This window comes from Gekko japonicus, unplaced genomic scaffold, assembly GCF_001447785.1.
Source record: "Gekko japonicus isolate JY-2015 unplaced genomic scaffold, Gekko_japonicus_V1.1 scaffold50, whole genome shotgun sequence".
Lineage (NCBI taxonomy): Eukaryota > Metazoa > Chordata > Lepidosauria > Squamata > Gekkonidae > Gekko > Gekko japonicus.
In genome coordinates this window covers 1903361-1930232 of record NW_015164666.1, presented here as the reverse complement: position 1 = coordinate 1930232, position 26872 = coordinate 1903361, and the positions used below count along the sequence as shown (strand labels likewise).

General features: G+C 43.6%; 1 protein-coding gene across 1 annotated transcript in view; it reads left to right on the top strand.

The window, feature by feature from the left end:
- The window catches only part of NT5DC1 (5'-nucleotidase domain containing 1), a 164181-nt gene that overhangs the window by 78813 nt on the left and 58496 nt on the right, over positions 1-26872 (top strand). Inside the window, exon 7 of the mRNA XM_015409065.1 lies at positions 25897-26071. Within this exon, the coding sequence (XP_015264551.1) occupies positions 25897-26071 (175 nt within the window). The remainder of the gene's footprint in view (positions 1-25896; positions 26072-26872) is intronic.

The window sequence follows — 26872 nt, the reverse complement described above, 5'->3', positions numbered from 1 at the left end:
GAGGGTGGGGTTTGCGGAGGGGTGGGACCTCAGACAGGTAGAATGCCATAGACTCCACCCTCCAAACCAGCCATTTCATCCTGGGTAACAATTGTTGTCAATCTCCAGGTGAGGGCTAGAGATCACTCAAAATTACAACTGCTCTTCAGGTAGCAGAGATCAGTTCCTCTGGAGAAAACAGTGGACTCTGTCATTATACCCTGCTGAGGTCACCACAGCAGATTGACACTGTTTGCCCAAAGCCAGAGCACTCCCCCAGAGCCTCTTTCTAGATCTCGTTGTATTTATTTCCACAACGGGCCTTATTCCTAGGTTTTATATATTTGTGTTTGCCACTTTGTAAACTGTACTGTGGAAGTAGGGGATATAAATATTTTGAATACATTCTCTGCCTGGTCACTGGGAGCAAGTTGTTATATACAACCAGGAAGGGGCTGTTTGCAAACTTGAAGTAAAATCATTTTGAAGGATGAGAAATCAAGATACTGTTTTGTTTTCTTATGCTAAATGAAAAACTTGTAAATGGCATCTTTGATCCTATCTCATAGCGGGTATAGCAGTTCTCAAACAATGGAAGATGAATCAGTAGCATTAAAACATGCCTTAAAAAAAAGGCAGGAGGATATGCATCCAGAGAATTCTGAAATAAGTCACCTATGTCTGTGCACAAACATATTTGCTCTAATAGGTTTTGAATAAAAACAAACAGGAAGGACCTTAGACCTGTGATGCTGCCAAACATTCAGTGGTCTCTGGGAATCTGTCGAACTACTAGGCTTATGCACTATGTGAAATTGCTGGAAAGAACTGTTCCGCTCTGGACACTGGGGTGGATCTGATAACTGGTACTGTCTAGGAGATGTTGCAAAGTGTGTTTCCATTCTGAAATAGCAAGTTAGGGATCTTAGACTATTTGATTTACTCACTGAATAGATACACCTCATCAAAAGCAACATCACAGATGTCTGAAAAAAGGATAAGGCATTAATGGAAGTGGGAAGCAGCAAGGAGCTTCAGGGAGAAGGAAGGGGAGAAAGATTCTTTTACCTTTACCCTGCGATGGATCTGCTGTAGCCGACTTATGATGGAGCCTCTTCCAAGACCACAGTCACTGTGGATTCAGAGAGACCTCTGAGCTGCTTGTTGAGGGCAAAGGCAAAACTGGTCATTGTTGGAGCTAGGTGCAGAAAGGGCTGGAGCTCTATCTTGAGAGCTGTGCAGAACCAGCCAGAGCTTCCCCTTAACCGTTGGATATGGACTTAATAGTACTGTAGTGGGAACTGGTTGTAATTGGAACTGCATGTTGCATGTGATTGCATGTGTAGCAAAATTCCAGTGGTCGCTTTTTGAAGTGGCAGGAGAAGAAGAAGAAGAAGAGATTGGATTTATACCCCGCCCTTCAATTCCCAAAGGTGTCTCAGAGCGGCTTACAAACTCCTTTCCCTTCCTCTCTCCACAACAGACACCCTGTGAGGGCAGAGAAGATACTTAAAATGTTTGCAAGCTGCTGCTTCACCTTCATGTTGGTATTCATGTTGGTATTCCGGGTGCCTCTTTTCTAGGATAAACACACAACAAGAATCCCTTGGGGGAAAGAGATGGAATTGGGTACTTGAAGGAGAGGGAAAGTTGCTGGTAAATAAAAGGTTAAACATCCCTTCCCTTATTGCGTCCTACTCCTTACTGAGGCTATCTTTCCCTGTAAGAAGCAGCTGTTAGGATAATGTTGCATGCATTCATAGGTAACATAGTGTTTCCCCCTCCTTTAGTTATGCCCCCTAAACTGTTGCACTCAAGAGTTTGCTAAAGAAATGGAAGGAAGGGACCAGATGAGGAAGGGATTCCTTTCGTTTCTTTCTCATCCAGTAGTGCTGGCTTTGAGAAGTCTTTTAGTTCATAACACATCCTTGCCTATGTATCTGGTAGGCTGAAGTTGTCTCTTTCTTTGGCACTAAAGCTGCAGTTTTCTTGCTGCATTGTTCATTGAGGGCATAGTTACAGAAAGTGCAAGGACCATGGCCTGTTCCTCTAGATCCAGTCCTAAACGAGTATTGATGCAGGAACTGAGAAGCCATAGAAGCGGGGAGGTAAAAGTTGGGATCGGGAGGACTGAAACCTGCAAGATGAGAGAAGACAGGGGCAGGCAAAGCAAGAGAGATCTGCCCCCCCCCCCAAATACCCCAGCCCATCCACAAAATTTTACCGGTGGTTAACTTTAATAGTAATTACATAGCATTTTTCCTTAGTTTACAAAGCACTTCTCACATTTTATTTGTATGTTATTTAAAATATTTTTACTCTGCTTTATAAACCAACTGCTCACAAAACCTTTTACAAGCTAAGATTTTAATCAGGCGCTTTCTAGCACGTATCACATTCTCTGCAGCACTATGCTAAGCTGTGCAGTGAAGAAGCTTCTTTGTATTTTGTCTAGTACTTGGTTGCTGTTGAATAAATCAGGAGCAGAAGGGAAAGCTGAGCAAGAACAAGTAGTAGCACTTACAGCAATTAACTACAAAGCACATCCCAAGCTAATGCAAATTTGGCCGAGCTAATCAGCTGCAGGGAACAATTATGGCATAGTGTATTAGAACAATATGATCATTACCACATTTGTAACTCCATTATTTGTCTGAGGAACTTAGAGCAAAGTATATGGTATGATAGGTAGCATATGCTGGCTCCACGTAGCTTCACAGACTGCATGAGTCCTTTCCAGGGGTCATTTCATAGAAAAAGAGCTAGGGGAACTCATTAGCATAACTCATTAGCATATGCCACACACCCTGACATCAGGGGCCCAGCGGTGGACCTGCAAGGCCAGAAGGAGTGTGAGGAAGCCCCGCCAAGGCCCTCCCTGGACCCAGGCAGGCAGGGGTGGGGAGAGGCGGGGAGGAAGCAACTTACCCTCCCTCTTCTCCTGCCTCCTCCTGGCTGAATGAGGGCTGGAAGCGGGGTGGCCGGAAGCAGGGGGCGGGGCTTTGTCATGTGCCCCGCCCCCTGCACCTCACCCGGGGGAACTGCGTTCCCCCGCGTTCCCCCCCCCCCGAAATGACCTCTGGTCCTTTCACTTCAAAGAGGCCAGTTGACATGATAAAAATGAAAATAAGTAAATAACCCAGCTTTAGATAAATTGAATGGTTGCATGTGTGCATTTCATGAACTCTGGCAGAGGCAATTTCCTCTCCATGCCCCTCTTGGGGTTTTTTTTGCAATTGAGTATTGTTTTAACAAAAAAGTAAGTCTCTAGCGCTTTTCATTGTTGAGATAGGAGGAGGAAAGCATATCTCCACAACGAAAGGGGATAAAGACTTTCTTTTTAAAAAAATTAAAGAAAGCTGGGAAGTCAGAGAACCTGATACACAGATTGTTATAACACTTAAGGATATAATGATATTTATTTTATGAACCACCAAATAGAGCAAGTTGCCCATTTAAAAAACCCCAACAATGCTCTTTTGGCTACTGCTGGGGGTCTGGGGCAGGGAAACTAGAGGGAAACATGCCATGTGGAAACCCTTTTGCCACTGTACTATTGTAGCAGCTACAGCAACAGCAAGAGAACTGTGCATGCCAGTCCCCATGCAGATAATCACTAAGAAGCCTCCCTGACTCATACCACTTAACTAATTGTTGGAAGCAATGTATTTTTAACTCGTGGCTTTGTGTACATTTTGGGATGTATTTTTATGTCATTGAGGTGAAATGCCTGCTGCAGCAGTATTGGTACACCCAGAGGTAAGCACAGGTACACCAGAACTGGAACTTCAAAGAACAGGAAGCAAGTGACATCATTTCCTCTTGAAAACACCTAAAAGGTGCTCAGAGCATGTGTGGAGGGAAGCACCATGTGGAACCAAGCTCAGGAATGGACCCTGGTTGGCAGGCATTGGGAAAACCCCTCTTGGAGGGAGCCTCCATCAAGGTTGGAGCCCAGATGAAACTTACCTAGTCCATGCAACTCTGGAGTGACCTAGAAAAGAAAGGCGAAAGGAGAGCACAATTAGGGCTAGGATTCAAACACCAGTGTTCAGACGCCCAAAGATTACAATGCCTCTGATGAGCAAAGCAGCTCATTCCCAAACTAAAATGTCCAGTGACATAACTAACAAAATGCATTCCAGCATGAGCTTTCATGAGTCAAAGCTGCCTTTTTCATCTGCAAGTAGAAAGGAACTCTGTTTGGAAATTTAGAAATAAAAAATTATAGAAGGCGGGGGTGAAGCAGAATGAGTCCTCATGTGAATCCTTTTATAAATCCTTCAGGTGTGAGTCCCTGGGGAAGGGACTGCAGTGGTTAAAGATGGGGTTGTTCTTGTTCTGCTGCAAGGTGGGAGGCCTTTCCCTTTTGAAGCTCAGTTAACTAACAGGTTCTAGGCAGAGCAGAAGGCACCCCCAGGGTACCACAGTCAGGCTTTATTGCATTTCAGTATTTCAGACTCTAATTGCTAATTTAATCCGCTATAACAAGATTGAATTCGAGGACATTTTCTATATCATTATGTCTGTGAAGTCAAGGTATGAAGCTTGACAGTTACAGCAATCCTAAACAGATCTTTCTTAGAGCCCTCCAACATTTGTGTTCAATGGAACTCACTCCCAGCAAAGCATTCTTAGGAATTCACTGTTAATATTAGAAATCAAGCGTTTCGTAAATTAAATTGTAGTGTCACTCATTTTAAAGTAATCATTTTTATTTTCATTCTTCGTGTATCATTTTGAACACACTGCTGTTTTGGACTTGAATTAAAGATGGTCTCTGATCATTAAGGTCAGTGTATTTAAGCTCAGTTTCTTTCTATCTCACTACAAATCCATGGAATGATTGTTTAGGAGTAAACCCTATTGAAATAGGAGACACTTACTTCTGAGTTGCCGTGCCTAATTTGGAGCACATGTCTTCTTTCTGACCTACACACTCCTTCCTAGATCTGTGAGCTGGGATATTGTAAATCATGTTGAATTTTTGCAGTTGCACCCAATTACTTATTTTAAAACTTATAATTTGGCTTTCTAAAAAAACAACATCATTTAAGATGACTTACAGTATAAGATGAGTAAAAAAAACCACTGTTAAATTAATAAAATTGGAGAAAACACCAGTGTAGCTCCCAAAAATGATGGAGGAAGGAATGAAAGAAAAAACAGAAAAGCCCCTCCCACCAATTGCTCCTGGGGCTGCAGCCTGGCAACCCTATAACTGTGAAGTAGCTGGGTCGTAGTAGTTTGAAGAAGGCAGGAAAAACTTCTAAAGGAAATGTAATAAACGTCTTGGTTGTAATGACACAAAAATAGCATAACTTTTTAAGGCATCACAAAGGGGTCACAGGAAAGACAGCAACAGTGTTTTCTGTAAACCAGGTAAAGGGAAGTGTGTGCCACTAATCAGATGAAAAAGTTCATGTGAAAAAAGTAAAGGATGCAGTGTGGATTTGAATATCCTCATTTGAATATCAGTATTGTATGGAAGAGGTACTAATCTGGATATGTGTCAGTTTGTGTTAGGATCTGAGTCCTGGAGTAAAATAACAATACTTTGCTAGAAAAAGGAGATGTTTTCAGTACAAGACTAAATTTTATTAATTTGCTCCCTCTGCTGGTTCATAAAATAAGAATTTAAAAGCACTTCAGGATGATGGAAATTTTGACGAATTAATGTATTTCATGCGGAGAAACTATGCTGCAGTTAGTTGACACCATTCACCTAATATTGTGTTGCATCTAAAGATTTGTTGTTGTTCAGTCGCACAGTCGAGTCCGACTCTTCGCAACCCCATGGACCAGCTCTCGCCAGGCCCTCCTGTCTTCCGCCATCCTCTGAAGTTGACTCAATTTCATGTTTGTTGCATCTATGACACTGTCTAACCATCTCATCCTTTGCCGTCCCCGTCTTCTTTGACCTTCAATCTTTCCCAGCATCAGGGTCTTCTCCAGTGAGTGCTCCCTTCTCATTTGGTGGCCAAAGTATTTGAGCTTCAATTTCATTATCTGGCCTTCCAGGGAACAGTCAGGGTTGATTTCTTTTAGGATTGACTCTTAAGAGTCTTCTCCAGCACCATAGTTCAAAAGAATCAATTCTTCGGCGCTCGGCCTTCCTTATAGTCCAACTCTTGCAGCCATACATGACTACTGGGAATACCATTGATTTGACCATGCAGACTTTTGTTGGCAGGGTGATGTCTCTACTTTTTATCATGCTGTTTAGGTTTGCATCTAAAGATATCTTTCCTTAAATTGGCAGCCTCCAGGTGGGGCCTGGAGATCTCATGGAATTTCAACTGATCTCTGGAGAAAATGACTGTTTCACACACACACACACACACACACACACGTGCACTAGAATATGGTGCAAAGAAAGTGAAACTAAATTCAAAGCCATTTGTGGATTTTGTAGAGCAGGACCTTCATGTTTTCTCCTGCTGCTGTGGCCCCCTGAACCTGGCAAATTTTGTTCCTAAAAACCAAGGGCCTCTCATGAACAGCATTTGGGACAAAGAGCCTCATAGGAGGTCAGCAGTGGGATGGGGAAATCAGCATAAATTGCTACTTTTTCTTCCAGAAATGTAAAAACCATTCCATTAGAGCAAATGTGTGGTTGGATGCATGCCATTTTTTGCAGCTGCAAAAGATCACAGTCATACAACCTATTGGATGAGACATTAAAAAAACCATGTCTCTGCAAACACTGGGGGCTCAAAGAATGGAGTGGGAATACAGACTAGGTTGAACTGCTAACTGGAACTTCCAGACCACCGTCACCTCCAGCCTTTATGAGCAATGACAAGATAATGTGCTAGACAGGCCCATAATTCAACACCCTAATTGGAATAAACTTTTGCCTCCAATTTATTTATTTGTTATTTTATTTAAAACATCACTGTGCCACATTTCCACCCAAAGAGGTCCCCAACATGGCTAACATCAAACATTATAACATTTCAATATTAAAACATTTAAAATAAATTATGGATACAATAATTCAATAAAAAGGTATGAACAGACATAACACTAAAAAACAGGGAGAAGTCCAATAAGAATTATAAGAAGTATGCCAAACAGAACAAAAAACTCTTCATCTGCTGGCAAAAGACAACAGTGTAGGGAGAAGACTAATCTCCTTGGAGAGAGAGTTCCAAAATTTTAGTGCTACAACTAAGAAGGCCCTTTCTCATATTGCAATTTGCTGTTAGTTTGATTCCGGTTTGGTCTCAGAATGCAGGACAGAAACAACGGAAACACTGCTGCAAGATTCCAAGCTGCAGACAGGGCTACAGAATGGAACCTCCCTTCCTGGCCCCACTGCTTAACTTGCAGCTGCAAAACAGCCCCAGGGAGGTCAGGGGGCACCATTTCTGATGGTTTTGTATCCATGCCTTTTTTCATATGCATTCCTGTATCATGCATCTGATTCAGTTTGCAATCTGCAGTTTGCTTTCCACACCTCTAAACTGATTTATATAGTATCTGAACCTTGCCCTAGTTGCTATGGCCTGGTAATGGCATAATTCAAAAAAGTATGCTTCAAACTAGGGTTCTATGGCTATATTTAAGCATTTATAATCTCTTTGACTGTGGTTTAGTTTAAATATAAACACTCAACATTTACTTCCGTTTAGAAGAGATCCCAGAGAATATACTCTTTCCTCTGATTTACCTAGGTTTCTTGCTCAAAATGTCTAGTTCTGTTCTTCCTCAACCGCAGCAAATGGGTCAAGCCTCATATCACAAGTGTTTGAAGTGACATGCTGAGTGTGCCTTCACTGTTCCCAATTGTTGACACCTGTGTTGTGTAGTTCTGTAGCCTACTCCAGTAGCTCAGCTAGGCAAGTCACTAATTTTTTTTCCAGAAATGACAGAATCTTAGTTTGTGTAAGCAGAATAAATGTTATTGGTCAGCCAGTGTACTGCTCCTTATCTATAACCAGTATTATACCTCAGAATAAATACCCTCACACCAGAGACAATTTCAGTCTTCCCAATCTCTCAGTTACTTTCTTCCTGTCTGGAAAGATAGCCAAAGACATTTTCCTCATGAGGCTGTCCTGAAACTGCATAAAGCTCCTTTTACACACCTGTTGCCATGAGCCCTGAGAAAATTTCTTTTTAATTTATTTCTTTTGTGAATTATGGACTGCTAGTCCTAATAAAGACTTGGTGAATGTAGAGGTCTAGTTCAAACAAATAATTATCCTCTAGTCGACCATGTTTACGTGTTGCTTTTTAAATAGTTTGCTCCAGGGTATGCGGAGAAGAGAGCAATTACGACCATATGCCACAGAATTCTTCCTGTCAAAGGTAGTTATGCATAAGGATGCATAATACGGCTTGCCTTGGGATTGTAACAATTTGTAGCTTAATTGCAATCTGTTTTTTGTGCTTTGAGAAGCACCTTTGCCAAATCTTATGATTTGTTTCCTTATTAAAATGAATTGCAGATAGGTTTCATTTGACAAGCTGTAAAAACAGTGTAGAAAAAGGAGATAAGGTTGCGCATTGTAATGTTGCTTGGGCAATGCCATTTCTGTCTGACCTACTGGTGGCAGCTGTGGCTAGGAGCAGGGCCACATTATGACTTTTGTGGGACCTAGGCACTTTTGCCTTTGTGGGCCCCTTCCACTATAATAATATCAACATTAAAATTTATTTCTGATATAGCTTTAAATACTTTGACATTTTTTTCTGTTTAGGCAAAATGTATTTCTTTTGTGAATTATTTCTTTTGTGAATTATTAAAAAAAAATTATGTGAGAACAATTTTTTTAAAAAAAATTCAACCCTAAATTTTTTGGGGTTTTCCTTCTGGTTTTTAAAGAAATGTAAACATTTTCATGGGCACTAAATGTATTGTGGGCCATAGGCATTGTTCCTACTCTGCCTAATGGATAAGTCAGCCCTGGCCAGGAGTACCTTTTTTCAGCTTCTGCTGGTTAGCCAGCTGTGGCCTTTCCTGGGCAGAAAACATCTGGCCACTGTTGTGCATGCCCTGGTTACATCTAGATTAGATTACTGCAGTGTGCTTTACATGGGGCTGTCCTTGAGAAGTGTTCACAAACTTCAGCTGGTACAGAATACTGCAGCCAAGGATACTGACTGGGATGGGCCATAGGAACCATATTATTCCAGTCTTGGCCCATCTATATTGACTACCAATTCGTTTCTGGGTACCTTCAAAGCGATATACAGTTTGGAATCAGCATACCCAAGGGATCGCCTACTGTCTTATGAACCTGCCTTATCACTATAGTAATTGACCGCCAGCATGGTATAGTGGTTAAGAGTGGCGGACTCGAATCTGGAGAACTAGGTTTGATTCCCCACTCCTCCACATGAAGCCTGCTGGGTGATTTTGGGTCAGTCAGTTCTGTCAGAACTCTCTCAGCCCAACCTAACTCACAAGGTGCCTGTTGTAGGGAGAGGAAGGAAAGGTGGTTGTAAGACACTTTGAGACTCTTTAGGGTAGAGGAAAATGGGATATAAAGGGTCTTTTTGCGAGCCAAGCATCCAGCCCTCAAACACCCCTCTCCCTAAATTTAAAGGGCCTTCCAGCTGGTCAGCGGCCCACATGATCCCTGCCAATCAGCTGAAGCCCTTTAAATCGGGTAGGAGGGGAGGGAAAGGGGTGGCCGGGCAGGTGGTTGCTCTTGGGGGTGGGGCTTGGGGCATCCCCGCCCATTCCCAGAATGCCCGCCAAATCCCCCTGCCAGAGCGACGGAAGGACCTGGCAACCGTACCCCACCCTCTGAGATTAGACAGATAGCAACCCAGGAGAAGACCTTTTCTATCATAACACCAAAGCTCTGGAACTCTCTCCCCAGGGAGGTTTGTCAGCTGCTGTCTTCTGCCAGTGGGTGAAGACTTATTTTGTCTCGTTTGGCATTCCCTCAGTGATTCCTCCTTCCTTACCAGTGTTTTAATTGCTGTTTTTTAATGTTTTGTATATATTTTAACTCTGTTTTGCAATTGTTTGAATGTGTGTTTGGGGAGCATTCATTATAATGGTTTTTAAATGTGGTTTTATTATATGTGCTTTCAATTGTTAGCCATCTGGATGGCCCTTGTGAGGGCAGATAGGTAGATGGATATTGTGGGATTCAACATGGTACAGCTCATGCTAGGAAGAGATGAGAAAGCAATGGGAGAAAAGGACAAGGGGAAAAATACTTGTGGATGCAGTGGAGAAAACTGCTGAGAAATGAAAGATTGGCAAAGAGGGTGGCCTGATAGAGGTTTACAAGTTTATGCATGGGATAGAACAGGTAGAGAAAGAAGTACTTTTCTCCCTTTCTCACAATACAAGAACTCGTGGGCATGCAATGAAATTGCTGAGCAGTCGAGTTACAATGGATAATAGGAAGTATTTCTTCACCCAAAGAGTGATTAACACATGGAATTCACTGCCACAGGAGGTGGTGGCGGCTACAAGCATGGACGGCTTCAAGCAATTTTTAGGCTTGAGTTCTGTGTCTGCTCTGTTGGTTGGGTACACATAAACTAATCTTGGATAGCTGTTTGCATGATTGCCTGAGGCCACCCTTAGCTGTTTCTTCTTTGTCCCTTAGTCTGCAACCTCTGTATCTGTGCCAACAATTATAAGTAATTTTACTGAAGCTTAAGACCCTTGGATAAACCTAGCCCAGAGGATCACCTTTCATGCTGGGCTGTTGTGTGATGTAGCTGGGGAACATGGATAAGGCAGGTTACTGAACCTCTCTTTACTCTCTAGATCTCAGCACAAGAAGTGAAAAGTGCCAGTAGCATAGTTGGGAGATCAGCCCAAGGACTGCTCTGAGCCATACCTGGTGCAACAGACCATTAAGAGACTGCTGCAGCAGTAGCCAGAGATCAAGCAAAGAGCCCTGCGCTGCAGGTCGTCTTCCGTGGATCAGGAAACACAGCTGGCATCACTTAGGCAGTCCTAGGCTGTAAGCAAAACCCTCATGGCCTGCGTTCTGTTTGGGAATTAACTAGGGGTGGGCACAGACCCCTATCAGAGCCAAAATCCGGGCTGAACTTTTCCTGGTTCAGAGCTTGGGAGGTGTGGCTTGAAAATCATGTCTTTGTCCTGGAAGTCTCCAAGCTTTTCAGTGCAGCTCAGAGCCTCTCGGAAAAGAAATCCCACCCAGAAACTTTTGTGCAAAAATGCTGGGGGTGGTGGTGGTATTTTCCAGCTGTGGAAACACGAATAGGGACCCTCCCAAACTTGATAGAGAATGCAGCTTGCCAATAAGAGACACCCATCTCTATTTGTCATGATGGGAGGGGGTATATATAAGCACTAGAGGGCCATGTGTTTTCTTTGTTTGTGTTGGGTCTTTGGGAGGAGAGGGTGTCCTTGTGATCACAAAACAGCTTTGCTGGTGGGCATGGGGGGATTTACGGGCTTAGTCAGTCAGGGGCTGGGGGGTTGCCTTCCCTGGATTCCCCTGTTGCAATTCCATTTTTTTTCTTTCCTGTTTGGTTTTTTTTTTTTGCTGCAAAGTGTGGGCAAACCGGGCTTGAATTCAGGAATGTACTAAAAGGAATGGCAGGATTGCCCATTGGAAACAATAGGAGAGGCTTGAAGGTCCACTGGAGATATTGGGAGCCAGAAATACCAATTGACTTGCATGGGTCCCATCGAAATACATTGCAACACAAAAAAAGTTGCAAAGAAAATGTGGAATGTTTTTTCCATTAAGGTCTTTGGGCCCAGATAGGCTACTCTGGAACTTGAATGACAGCCCCCAGAGTGGAAAGACAGTCCCTAGGGGTGGAGCCTGAGCGGAGGGTGTTGCCTTCTGACACACTTCTGGTGATGCCAGGGGGTGTGGCATATGCAAATAAGTTATGCTAATGAGCTCCTGCACCTCTTTTTCTACAAAATGACCCCTGCTCCTACAAGTTTCTCAATTTTGAGATTCTTGATGTTAGATTTGGTTCCATTTATCCTTTGGCTTAGGGTTTGACCTGTTTGCCCTTTGTAGAGAACTCAAGGGCATTGTTGGCATTTACTGGCATATACAGTGTTAGAAGATGCACAAGTGAATGAGCCTGAGATGGTGTAGTTGATGTTGTTAAGTCTATTGATTGTGTTGTATTGGTATATGTGGCAGCAATCAATGCAAAAAATACATTATCTGGACACTACTGTACAAATACACAATGGACGCATAGACACCACCATATATCGAAAACCTACTGACCAACAAACATATCTACATGACTCCAGCTACTACTGGACCTAACAACATCAACTAAATCATCTCAGGCTCATTCACTTGCTCAGCTTTTTAAAACCTCCTCACCCTCTACCTGTATGTAATAGTTGGGGACATGTTCCAGTGTATCTGAAGAAGTATGCATACACACAGAAGCTTATACCCAGAATAAAACTTTGTTGGTTTTAAAGGTGCCACTGGACTCAAACTTTGTTCTGGTCTAAAACGTGTCTCAGAATGGATAAATTCAGTGCAGTGTCGCTAGGTGGCAGTAACAACAAAGCTTAGTTAAAGGATTAATATTTTAAGGAATCAGCTGGTTTTCTTGTGATTTTGAAGCCATCCATTCCTTAAGTTAGGTTGTCATTATTTTTCATGGTTGTGTCCTGTGCCCTAGACATCTTCATGACAGGTAGAAATCCAATAGGTTCCACACTTCCCCATTATTCTCTGCCAGGTAAGAAAGTTTAAGCTGCTGAAATCCTCCATATATCTATCTACAAGCAGTTCTGTAGAACCTAAAAATCTAAGTGATTTAATTCTGGCATAAGCTTTTGTGGAATAGCGCTGCCTTCATCAGATGCCTGAATGGACTATAGTCCATGTATGCTTATGCTTGAATAAAAATTTTAGTGACTTTAAGGTGCCACCAGACTCCATTTGGATTTTCTGCAACAGACTAACACAACTGTACCTCTAGAACTATGGTGGTGGAAAGTGCTGTCAAGTTGTGGCTGACTTATGGTGACCTCATAGTTCTTCAAGGCAAGAGACACTCAAAGGTGGTTTGTCATTGCCCATCTCTGTATAGCGACCCTGGACTTCCTTTGTGGTCTCCTGTCCAAGTACTAACCAGGGCTGATCCTGCTTAGCCTATGACATCTAACACGATTGGGCTAGCCTGGGCCATCTAGGTCAGAATGCTAGAACTATACTATTAACTAGCCTGGTACCCATGCTTCGCTATGGTATTTAATTTCCATAAATTCAGTTATAATACTGATGATGTGAAGTTTGAAATATAACATTTGTTCTAGGAATTCTAATGGAGAAGATTGAAGTGTAAAAAATGAAGAGAGACATATGTACTGTTTTTTTCTCTACTGAAGGACCTTTCTGTAGACCACATTGGTGGTTCTGCCCTCAGGTGCTAGGATCACCAGGCTGCTTGGTAAACGCACTCTGGAGCAGGCCACATAGAACTGTCCATGTGAGAAGCTGTCGTCTGTTAAGTGAATTCCTGCCACCTTCCAGGGAAGTGATGGCCTCTTTACATGTGTTCCTTGTGTTGTTCTGAGCACCTCAGGGTGATCTTGCTGGTACTTGGCCTGTGTAGTTCAGTGCACCGCAGGAGTACTATATGCAAATGTCTTTGCCGCATTCCTAAGTTGCCTCCTCCTTATAGCGTTGGTTCTGACTCAATGTTTGTCAGGAGCTTTCTTGGGGGCAGTAAGACCTGAGAGGTGTGAGCGGGAGTTGGTCTGAGGGAATAGTGATGTGATGGACATTTCTTCAGGGTCATGAGGAAGGCACACATCAAAATGGCTCCTAGAAAGGTCCTTTACTGTCTCCCCATGAACAAGGCATTGGGGAGGCTGGGCCAGCAGCAGTGCTAAGGCAATCCTGCTGTGCAAGCCTCCACAATGGCTGTAAGCATCCCACCCCCTCTCCTACACCTGACAGGCAGCTGCCTATCCAGTGTAGGAGAGGGGCAGGATATTGCAAGCCATTGTGGAGCCTGGGCCGGCAGAATCGCTAAGGCATTACTGCTGAAACGGGCACCTGATGGCTTGAAGCACCCTGCACCCACTGCTGCACCTGACAGACAGCCACCTGTCAGGTGTAGGAGTTGGGGGGGGGGAGTGTTTGAAGCCATTGGGGAGGCTGGGCCAGCAGCATTGTTGCACAGGTGGTTGGCCATTCGTGATTTCCTCAACTGTCATTAGCTCTCTGCAGTTTCCTGTGACTGGTTTTTGTGTGTTTTTTTTACTCAGAACACTGAGCTCTGCAGCTGGCCAGTCAGAGAGTGGGGGGCGCAAGGAGGCAGCAGCCTGGCAGCTACATAGGAAGCAATGGGGGGAGCACATTTTACCCCTTTTGACACCCTTAGGGGTCGAATTTCTAAAAATCCCTTCTTAGCAAGCATCTACATCATGGTAGGAGTGCTCTCCCTGAATGTCATGTTTCTAGGTCCAGGGGTTTGGTCTGGGCATTGATTTTTTGGTGAGGAGACTTTCTTTTGTATACATAGAAGGCACAGAAGCCCAGACATGAAAAAGATGAATATCCTATCTGTAAATGTGACTGAATTAGGAGAATGGAGAGAGAGAACCATGTTGTGTGAATACACTGTCCAACTGTTTTGCTAAGTAGCATGAATTTCAAGTAGCATCTTTTTACAAGTAAGGTGAACAGAAGAACAGATTATTTCACATTTTAGTGTAAATATTTATAGTATACTTACTGCAGTTTTTTTTGTATCTGATAGCTTGCAGTGATAGTGCCTAGCAATAAATTCAAAACACCCCTGTAAGTTTTAAATGACAAACTATGTCTGCTGCACTGAAGTGCTAGTTCCAGGTTTTGGTTGGCCCTGGATACAAAGTGCCTCTGGGCTCCTACAAAACCCCATGGCTCAGCAAGCCCCCAGCACCTCTGGTTTTGCCTCTGGAGGTAAGGAGGCACCAATCCCTTCTTCATGTGCCCTTGCCCACCTTTTGTCCTCACTCACAGCACTTTCCTACAGATGCTTGGGAATGAACCCCAGGCTTCCTGAATTCAGCAGGCCGTACGGCAGAGTGCAAAGGAATGTGGTGTGTCCCCATCCCAGCCACTCAGCCTGTTTTTTGCATGGTAACAAACATACTGTATATAGCCAAAATAAAGACCAAACTGTCTGTTTCGTCATTCTTAATCATGCATAAACAAGAGAAGCTTACAGCATACAGAAAATCTTGCAAACATACATGAGATATGAACCTCAAGGGACACTAAACCAAATGTAAATTGGGAAACTGGAAACACTCATACAGTCTTTAGCATAGCCCTAAAGCTGTGTAACAGTTTCACTGTCAAATGTCAATAAGGAAACTGGAAATCCTCATACAGTCTTTAACATTGCCCTAAGGCTATGTAACACATTTACTGAAGGTCCAGTATTCCAAAAGAAACCGGTCACTGTAGCAAATCCTCTTACAGGCTCGCCAGGGCTTTGTCAAAGAGGTGACTGATACTTCAGTAGGTTCCCAAGGTTAACATTCTTGAAGCCAAAGAACCAACTTCTAAAAGATTTCTTGACAGCGTTCCTTAAAGACTGTTAAAGACTGTATGAGTATTTTCAGTGTCCCAATTTACATATGGTGTCCCTTGAGGTTCCTGTCTTTTGTATATTTGTATATGTTTGCTGCATGACGGAGTGAGCTCCCGTCTCCTGTCCCAGCTCCTGCCAAACTACCAGTTCGAAAGCAAGAAATTGCAAGTAGATAAACAGGTACCACTTCGGTGGGAAGGTAGCAGTGTTCCATGCTCCTCGGCGTCTAGTCATGCTGGCCACATGACCACAGGAATGTCTTTGGACAGCGCTGGCTCTTTGGCTTGGAAATGGAGATGAGTGTCACGGTAGAGCCAGGGAGGCAGGCAGACAGGGGGTGTCACAATACAAGTCCAAAGGTCAGCCGGGAAAGCAGTCAGCAGAGCATTAAACAAGTCCCAAAACACCAGACAAAGCCGTAGTCAAACATTACCAGAGGTCAGGGTACAGGGAGCAAAGCCGAGGGTGTGGTCAGGTTCATAGCTGGAAGTCAGGAGCCAGAGCAGTCCAAACACAAGCCGAGTCCAAAAGCCACAGAGTCAAACAGGAATCAAGGTGCAGAGCTTCTGGTTCTACGAACGAGGTTGCCAGCACAAATTGCTCATGGCCAGAGGCCCTACTAAATAGTGCTCTGGCCGGCCCATTAACTCATTAGCACCTTTGTGCGAGGTCCTGGCTGCTGTTAAAACTCAGGGCTCAAGGATCTCCACCCTCTTGAACGTGCTTCTTTTCGTTGGCTAGCCAGCTCCTGACGTCTCTGATCCCTAAGCCTACTTACAGGTGGGGGAGATGCAGGTGGTGAGCAGCTTATGGCCTGCTCAATCCCAGGTGCAAACCGTCCTGTAGTTGACTCAGATTGCTGTGTATCCTCCTCAGTAATTACAATAGGTGCAGATCCTGATGCTTCTTCAGCTCTTAAAGGCACTGAATCCTCCCCTCTTAGGCTGTCAGGAGCTGGAGCTGGGGCTGAGTCAAGGGCAGGCATGACAATGAGCATCGCATCCCTAGGGTTGGATTCGACTGGCTTTCGAGCAAGGGAAACCTTTATCTTTACCTATATGTTTGCTAGATTTTCTGTATGCTGTAAGATTCTCTTGTTTATTCATGATTAAGAAGAATGAAACAGCACAGATATAATTATTTGTTTGGACTTTATTTTGGCCATCTAGAGTACATTTGGTATTTGCAGTTTGTTTCACTCTATATCTCACTTTGTGTCGGTTTTTTTTTGGGGGGGTTGGCATGGTTTCAGAGGGAAAGGTGGTGCTTCCGAGCACTGCATGTGCCACCAGTCACTACCACTTACTCTGCCCTCACTTGGTCATGTGGCTGTGGCAGGTGGACTATGGGGCAGGGCTCGGTGGCATCACCTGTCCTGTCGCACACAGGCAAGCAAGCAAGAGGGAGGCAGGTGGCAAGTAAGAGGCCCGATGAGGAGGGGAGGACTTCAACAACTGCCCCTCCTCACTACTCTCTGCTGCTCTCAGCTCCTAGGAAAGGAAGGCAGATGTAAAAGGAACTAAATAAATAAATATATCTCAGGGTTACAACAAGTTTTAGGACAATGAAGATTTCATCTAATTTCCCTTTGCACCAATATTTTTCTTTTGCAATATCTTGTTTTACATATTATATTCTAGTGAATTGTACTTGATTATTTTCATACAGTTCATCCTCAGTCATCTGGTGGCCGAAACTGTGTTTGCACAAATAACATTATCTTTCCTTGGATTTAATAATGTGTTCTTAAACTTTCTCATACTCTTTTAGATTAGGGAAAGATACCCTTTATATGTCAAAATAGAAAGGTACCTAACATATAGATAATTTTTAAAATGCCTCCCTATAAGACACACTGTGGGAAGACTGCTTGACAAAGATGTTTAATTCAATTTTTTTAAAGATAAAATTCCAGAGACATGGCAAGAGGCAAGAAACGTAATAATCTCAAAGCCAGACAGTGGAGCCCATGGTATGCATTTCTTAACATCCCGTTTCCCTTTTCAGCCAGGATGCCAAGATCTTCAGCTCTTTGCTAGGAAATAGAATTAATCTCTTTCTGTTGGAGACTTTGAAAACCATGAACTTTGCTCAAGGGGCTCTGGGTGATCAAAGCAGTATGCAACCAACTTTGCTGGTAAGAGCTGCATATTCAGATGGCGGAATAAGCTGACAGGACGTGTCCCAGCCTGGCTTGTTGCTGGACTTGTGTGCATGACTCGTCCCTCTCTGCTCATATGGAAATTCCTAGCTAGACACTTCAATTATTTGTGGTATGCAAATGCAGGCATGCCATGAAGGGACAAGGGAAGAGGGAGAAGGCATCTGGCATGAGTCCAGCAGCAAACTAGGTTCACTGACACCCCCACTTCCCGTCTGCTTGTATGGCATTTGACTATAGCCATTTTCAATCTAGAGAGTTCTTGGTTCAGAAGGAAACCAGTAGGAATGTCTTCTATCTTCCATTTATTTTTCTCATCCATGACAGAGGAAACAAACTAAACATCAGTGGCCTACAAACCAAAAGCAGACGTGATAAACAGCCTTCTGGTTGATGGCAAGGTGTTCCTTGTCACTCTCCAAGAATCTCTTTAATGTCCACTCAGAAGGAGATACGATAAACATCTACAGGTTTTTAAATTTGTTATTCACTTTCAGCTCAAAACCTCTCTGAAGCAGCTCTGTCATCAACAACATCTCTCTGGAAACATTTAGGGACCAATAGCACTATTTGTGAATGAGGTTTCTTAAAGAAAATCATATAAAATTGCTGGCAGTAATTAAGGAAAACATGGAATCATGAATGTCTGAATCTACTGTGTCTAAGTAGGACCATTTAAGTTGAAAGGGTAATTTTTCCTAAACTTTTAAAGCTTCTCATATTCTTCCAGTCAAGACACCTGTTTAACCATTCTTTCTTTTATTCAGAGAAGTCTATTTAGCCCATAGGCATTTAGACACAATAACAACAAATAAAATGTTTAAAACCTACAACAAAACAACCTAACTTAAAATTAAAGTTACATAATTTAAAGTTTGCACAACTTCTGGGATAGTTACAGTTTCTGAATATAGTTTAAATTAGACTGTTACTCAGAAGAGGTAGAACCGCAGACCAGTATCACTGTTAGTCAGAAGAGGGATAGATGTGTCCAGTAATTACAGCAGATTTAGATTAATCATATTATCACAGTGAAGTGCTGCTGAAATAAGTTTGGGACAGCCAACACAGTAATATTTGACCACTGCATTTGTGCAAGAGCAATATGACCACAGACCAAAATCTTGGGATGCATTTCTCTGGTCTGGTGATAGAGGAGACATAAAAGTGCATAACCAGTCACCCTACCTTAAAGAAAAGGATTCTGTTAGTTACCTCCATGCTAGAGAGGAAATGGATGGAGCATCATAGCAGGGTCTCAGTGAATTACTCTCAACATTCCACAATTAAGAAGGGTCCATCTGCCCAGCAATTTCCGATTTTGATATATTTATTTCATTTACTATGTTTTCCCTGGAATTGAACCCAAACAAATGGTGACCATGTAAACTAAGCTTGTTATTCCTGTTTGGTCTGTGCATCTGCTAAACATCTTCATTATGTTTTATGCTGATTTGCCGCTCACCTCTACCTATATGTATGGACTGGTATCTTCTATTTCAATGTATCTGAAGAAGTGTGCATGCACACGAAAGCTTATGCCTTGAATAAAACTTTGTTGGTCTTAAAGGTGCCACTGGACTCAAATGATGTTGTATAGAGTTGACAGACACGCTGCAAGCCACCTATCCTACAATCACAATGTGATGCTGGAGTGCAGGAAACTTTGGGGACATCTTCAAGCAGTTTCTATTGCTTACTCGTTCCTGCCACATTTGTTATAAGGTCTAGTTTGAAGTCATCTCCAGATGTTCTGCATTTCCTGTGGCAGAGCTGTTGGCTATGGTGACGGCTTTTGCAGCCAGTCCTGCCTGAAGCTCCTGGCTGCTGCTTTTTACATGCTTGCTATTGACCTCCTCCAATGAATACAAGCAAGCCATTATCATGTGACATTTGTGAGGCCTTCCGACCTAAGGGAAACTTTTCCAAACCATCTGATTTCCATGGGAGTTCAGCCTTGACTCCCAGTGTCACAAATGGAAGTAATCTGTTCGCTTCAGTGGAATAAGATTTAAAGCACCAGCATTCAAACAAAGTTCTAAATTGTTTTTGAAAGAGGAAGTACTTGGAAGAGGGAGCCAAACTATGGCTGTGATCACACGAGCTGTTTGGCCCTACACAGCCACTCCTCCCCTCCGAATCAAATGGGCACAACAGACAGCCGCATCTGTCAGACGTTCTCCATCCATACTTATCCTGTCATAGGACGATGTGGAACCGGGTTAAAAAGGCACCACATCACAAGTGGTGTTTTTGGTTGCCCGCAGTTATTGGGCATGGCCGGATGTCTGAACATGGGGGAGCACATGCAGAACAAATTTGGCAGTCTGAACCTGCAGATCCATTCTGCCGCTAGGGAGGGGTTTTTTTTAATTGCCTATATGCACATGCACACTCATGCATTTTGAAAAAATTAAGATGTTGTAGTGATGTGGATGCTTAACCATGGGATGTCTGCATGGGTAATCCTCAGCAGGGTGTGCTGTGTGGCTGGTATGCCCCGCAACACTTTAAACAGGTTCAGTTAAAGGCATCACCATATCGTGCCAAGCCGCCAGTGTGACCACAGCCTATATGTTACATGCAGTGTCAACAAGACAGATTTCTTGTGGGCAGCTGTGGTGATGTGTAATGAAGTTAGAGTAATGGAGTAGGACCGGGGGAGTCCCAGGTTCATTTCCCCCATCATGATGCTTGTGTCAGTCACTCTCTCTCAGCCTAACCTCCCTCACAGAGTTGTAGAGAGGATAAAATGAAGGAAAGAGGTCCTTGGCGTGCGGGATAAATATGCACTAAATAAATCTAAGATATTTTCTCTGAACCTCAAAATGTGAAAAAAAGAGATTAGAAATTTGGAAGTGATGTTGAGGCTGTCTAGTTTTTTTAAGGCTTCATTGTCTTTTCTAAATGCAAAGCCCCCTGTCAAGTTTACTGATGTGCACATAAATGCTTGTGTGAGTAGGTGTCACATCTCTTAACTTCTGAGTGCAACAAAAACTCCTCCATTGAGGTTACTAAGGAAGCCTTGTGTGACTCAGCACTCAGCACTCAGACAGATCCATTCCATAGGTTACTGTTAGTCTTGCATGGCTTTCTTGTTTATGGATTTACAACAAGAATCTGAGGAATTTCACATTACCCTTTTTAACCCGTTTTGGAGCCGTTTTTGATCCGTCGTGGAGTAAACATGTATAGGGCTGCCATTTCACACATGGCTTTCCCCTTCCAGTAAAGAGCTGGATCTGAAGCGGTTTGCCATTTCAGACTGCACCACTTTTTCCCCGCCATTTTTGCTCGCGCAGGCGATCTCCGGCTTTTTTTTTAAACGTTTGCTTTATAGCGCTATAGTACTATAACAAAACACTCCAGGCATTCCAATGGCATTGATATACTGCTGTTCCGTTACAGCACTATAACGCTATAAAGCGAACGTTTCCCCCCCAAAAAAAAGCTGGAGATCACCCACGCAGGCGAAAAACGGCGGGAAAAAGCACATTGGAACCGGGAGAGGAAACTGAAGACTACTTGGAAGCGGTTGACAGATAAAACGCTTCAGCCCCGTTTCCTAAACGGGACAGAAGCGTTTGTGTCTGAAATTACAAATATATTCCGGAAGGGAACCGGTTCTAAAATGGTTCTTTCTGAAATGAACCATTCCTCTTCCGGTTTATATCATCTGTCTGAAATTCCTCTATTTTTGCTTTATGGTTACAGAATGTGCTCTATACCACTGTTCAGAGTGCTGTTCAGTGTAGACAGTTTGCTCTTTTGGCAGTTGACAGGGATCAGCCTGCTCAGCTTTAGCAGTAGAACAATTTTGTGTGCCTTCAAATCATTTGCTAGGCTTCAGGGTGTTACTTTTTGAAAGTGGCAAAATAGAAGGTGAAAGGCATTCCCATGTCAGCATCTAAAGGAGCTACAAAACTGCCTAAATACATCAGTCCTGAAATAAATTTTAAAATATAGGATACATATTTTCAATTTGACTAAAAAGCAATACCTCTGAAAATAAATGTTGGGGAAATTTCCTCTCTCAAAATACTAAAACTTGAAGGCATCCAATGAAGCTGATGGGCAATAGATTCAGGACAGACAAAAGGAAATACTGCTTTACACAGAGAGTTATTGAAATGTCAAATTATCTGCCAGAGAATGAAGTGATGAGCACAGGAACAGTCAGTTTTAAAAGGGGATTAGATAGATTCATGGAGGATAGCTCTTATCAGTGGTTACTAGCCATGGTAACTGAGGGGAATCTCTGTGTTCAGAGGCAGTCAACCTCTGAATCCCAGAGCCAGGAGGCAACATCAGGGGAAGGTCTCAGCCTGTATGCCCTGTTGGCCTTCCAGAGGAACTGGTTGGCCACTGTGTGAGACAGGATGCTGGACTAGGTGAACCACTGATCTGATCCAGCAAGGTTCTTCTTTTGTTCTTATTAAAGAACTTTATTTTTCATCCATTTGCTGTAAGTACCTTTGTTGGGCAGTAGGTACCAGATATTTCAAGTATTATTCTGTATGCCAGATGCATTAATCAGTTAAAATGTGAATTTAAGCTATTTGCCTCATTGAAATCAATGGCTATACACTGACCTTGCTTTGGAGCAGCTGGCCTTGGATCAACTGCTGAGACTGTTTCCACGCCCTTACATATACTGCAGTTTCAAATATCCTCCTCAAGAATAGCTGAAGTTAAGAAGTTTAGATATTCTTTTTTTTTAACTGAGGAAGAGCTCTGTGCACATTCCACACATAAAAGTAATGTCTAGGATTTGTTAAATCGTTTACTGAGCTGACCACAAATATTTAACATGAGGGGGAAATGCTTGTAGAAACACTAGGAAATCCCGCTTGCCTTCTGCAAGCATAAGACATATTCCTGGCTGACACGGAACCCCTGCCCAAATCTGATTCAAGTTTTCAAAGGGCAGTGAAAAACTCACAAGCTAACATTTCCTATCATGCGTGGTTTTGCTTGCTGTGTGCTAAAGTGCTACCTTCTGATATGAGCTAAAGTTCATGCCCTGGGTTTGGGCAGTTTGATATAGAAATGTGCCATTTTTTAAGCTCTGCTAGTGTTTATTGTGTATTAGGTGACAGGTGTGCCAATTTTCAGTTTCCGGATTTGTGCAGAAGCACTTCAGCTATTTTGAGATTTATTCTATGTCTTCCCTATTAATGGAGAGATATTACTAAATCCTCCTTGTGTCTGGTGTCTTGGACTACATATTAACCATTTTTCAGTTTGTGGGGTAGTACAGAAGTACCTTAGCCATTTTGATGTATAGTTTTTGCCCATTTTTCAGGAAGGAACAGGCCTTGGATCAGGCTGGAGCGCGCCGGTATGTTGCTCCAGGAGAGTGGCATGGGGGCGGGGCGGTCACATGGCGAAGCCCTGCCCCCTTCTTCCGGCCGCCCTCTGCTTCCAGCCTCATTCTGTTCCAGAACGAGGAAGAAGCAGGAGGGTAAGTCGGCTTCCTCCCTGTCTCTGCCTGGCCGAGACTGCTCCAGCAGCCTCCACTAGGCCTCCAGGGCCAACCCAGACCTTCCCGGAGGTGCGCAAAGCTGCGCACCCCAGGAAAAATCTCTCCCCCATCTCTGCCTGGCCAAGGCTGTTCTCGGTGGCAGCTGCAACGCCCCGGGGGGGCAAACGTTCCCAAACGCGAGAGGCCATTCTGGCTCCCCCAGCTCCTGGGAGGGGCTCTTTAAAAAGTTATGGCTGCTGTCATGGCGGCAGCTGTGTCGCCCACGCGGGGGCGGTGGGATGAAACGTTTCCTTGCCTCCCTGAGCCCCGGGGTGGTGGCCTTGGACTCGTAGGGGCAAATTCCACCTCTCGCATGTGATGTCCAAGCAGCCCCCCCGCCCTTCCCTCCCCATGGCCTGTGATGTCACTAGCTCCTCTCTATGATGTTGGGTCCCAGTTCTTTTAATGACTTAGTAATGCCTCTGGCCCAGCCCCAGCCCCCCCCCTGGGAAATTGGAATGTCTACGCCCTTGGTGGGAGGGCTTCTGGTGTTCTGGCCCCACTGCTGGATCTCCTGAGGGCACCTGGTATTTTTGGCTGATGTTGTATATGGATTTCCCATTTGTGCTTACCTTACAATACTAGGCTGATGCAGTGCTAGGGGCAGGCCTTCTGTGCTGCTGCTAGTCCACCAGTGGCTCTTAGCCACAAGGTATAGATAGGAACTCTCAGTGTGGGGCAAGTGATGCTCTGTATTCTTGGTGCTTGGGGGGGACAGTGGGAGGGCTTCTGGTGTTCTGGCCCCACTGCTGGACCTCCTGAGGGCACCTGGTATTTTTGGCTGATGTGTGACACAGAGTGTTGGACTGGATGGGCCACTGGCCTGATCTAACATGGCTTCTCTTATGTTCTTATGTCTAGCGCAGTGATGCTCTGCATTCTTGGTGCTTGGGGGGCTAGAGTGGGAGGGCTCCTGGAGTTTTGGCCCTGCTGGTGGACCTCCTGAGGGCACCTGGGTTTTGTCCAGTGTTTCCTCTAAGTGCAAGCTAGCTAACAGTTTTTTAGCCTCCGGCTCATACATTTTTGTTTTAATTCAGGAAAGATGCCTCCAGAGCAAACTAATTTATGCAGTAGCCAAATTGCTCACCCATAGCTTTAATGCCAGTTGCTCACAAAGGAGCATCCCGGGATAGGCCTCCGGTCCAATCCCTATGGAAGCAGCCCGCCTATAGAGCACAACAGGGAAAGGGATGAAGGAAGCTACTTCTTTTATATTTGTATGAATATAATTAGTATATATTGATTATAAACATCTGTTCTCTTCTCCCCAGTAGGGACCCCAGTAGCTTATTTTTGTTATATTTATTATTAATTTACTTAATTCATTTATACCCTACTTTTCTCCTCAATGGGGGCCCAAAGTAGCTTACATCATTCTCCTTCCCCCATTTTATTCTCACAGAAATCCTGTGAGATAGGTTAGGCTGAGAGAGTGTAAGAGGCCCAAGGTCACCCAGCAAGCTTCTATGGCCTGAGTGGGGATTTGAACCTGGGTATTCCAGATTTTAAATTCTCCTGTGGTCTGCCCAGTAATCTATTCGGAACTATCAGATCTGCTGTGCTCTTCTAATCTTTCTGTTGTAACATCTAGCCTAGAAATGCTGCACAAAAGTTGATCCTACTTAAACTGTTACACAGACAAATCTATCCTTTGACTGTGGTGCCAGAAATAAAGAGGCAATATCAGTCAGCTATTTCATAGCTTCTACATATCTGGGTACCAAATGTTTGATTTGTTGCTACTGACATTGATATCGGGAAAGCAGATCTGCAGTTGTCTTAGGCCAGAGGCTCAGAGCTAGATTTTATTTAAAGGAGGCTTCTGGCTTTTACTGCAAAGAACAGTCCCTTGTCTCTTCCTCTGTCTCTCTGTCTATCTGTGCACATTGATAACCCTGCTTTTCTTCCAAATGGGGACCCCTCCAGAAGGCTTATGTCAGGGAGTGTGGCCTTCTGACACACTTCCGGTGGTGTCAGGGGGTGTGGCCTTATGACACACTTCTGGTGGTATCAGGGGGTGTGGCATATGCTAATGATGTCAGGGAAAACGCTCTGCTTTATGGGCAAAACTCTATGGTTTGAAGCCATTTGTACCATTGTCAGCTATGGTGCCATGATGTTTATGGGCAACCAAAGAGTTTTGCCAAAAAGCAGAGTATCATTGCCAATGCACTGAAGTCACTTCCAGGTGATGTCAGTGTGTTGTGTGACATCCCCGCCAACCCCCAGAATGCCCCCAAATCCCCCCACTGATGCAACAAAGGGACAGGGCAACCCTAGCTGTAAGCCACTTTTGGTCCCCATTGGGGAGAAAGGTGGGGTATAAATGAAGTAAGTAAATGAATAATGTATCTAATTTCTGGTTTGTAAGTCACACAGAGATATGTTATGCTTGTGCTTTCTGATTGACTGATTACCAAAGCAAACTGTGCATCTACTTTCCAACGTATTTCGCATCAGTAAGAGTGCTTGTACGTACACATACATGCAACCAGCAGAATTTTTCTGACAGATCCCTTTTCAGCATCTGTCCCTACAGGATCCCATAAACTTTCTTCTAAAATTCTCTATACTATGAAAGCAGCTTGGGGGAACCGTACTGCCCTGGAGGCAATTTCTAAGAGTCATATCACAAACACAAATGGGTTCATACATGGTACACACATGGGCCATTTTGTGCATAATGTTATCTTCTGTTTCTTAGAAAACTGTGGAACATACTTTCCAGAAGTGAAAAGAAATCCAGATAAATATATACAAAGGTGTCCTGAGTCTGTTAAAAAGTGGCTAAGAAAACTGAAGGACGGTGGGAAGGTTCTCCTATTAATTACCAGCTCTCATAGTGACTACTGCAGACTCTTATGTGAGCACATCTTAGGGTAAGTAGAATGCTATTATAGTTCACTATTTTATTTTAGACTATATCATCCAAACAGCAAGTACAAGAAGATGGTTATCTGAGAACTTCCCCCTTAGTGTTTCTAGAAGGGCATGCATTCTTGTATCTTAAAATGTAATGTAATAAATGACATTCAAACCAGGCAAGATGTTGGAGACACATGAAGAATCTCCCCCCCCCCCATTTTTTTTTACTGAGATTCAGCTACAGTATACTGCATACTGTATCAAGACAGCAGCAGTGCTGGGAGATATTTGAGCCTTTTCATGGGGACCATTTTTGTATCAAGGTCATGTCCCCAGCTGCTTTTCACTCCATAATAATAAAAGATATGGAAGTTTCCAGAAAGTTTCCAAAGAAGTCCTGATCATCATGATCTTTATTATACAGTCAACAGTACTATGTAGAGCACATTATGTTAATCCAGTCTTGACATGACTAACTTGTGGATAACTGGAGGGAAGTCATTTTTTTCCCCTGAGAATGGTGGCAACCAGGGGTCATTTCGTAGAAAAAGAGCTAGGGGAAACTCATTAGCATAACTCATTAGCATATGCCACACCCCTGACATCACCGGAAGTGTGTCATAAGGCCACACACCCCGCCCCCAACGTGAGGGAAGTCATTTTTTTCCCCTGAGAATGGTGGCAACCAGGGGTCATTTCGTAGAAAAAGAGCTAGGGGGAACTCATTAGCATAACTCATTAGCATATGCCACACCCCTGACATCACCGGAAGTGTGTCATAAGGCCACACACCCCGCCCCCAACGGTCCCGGCCG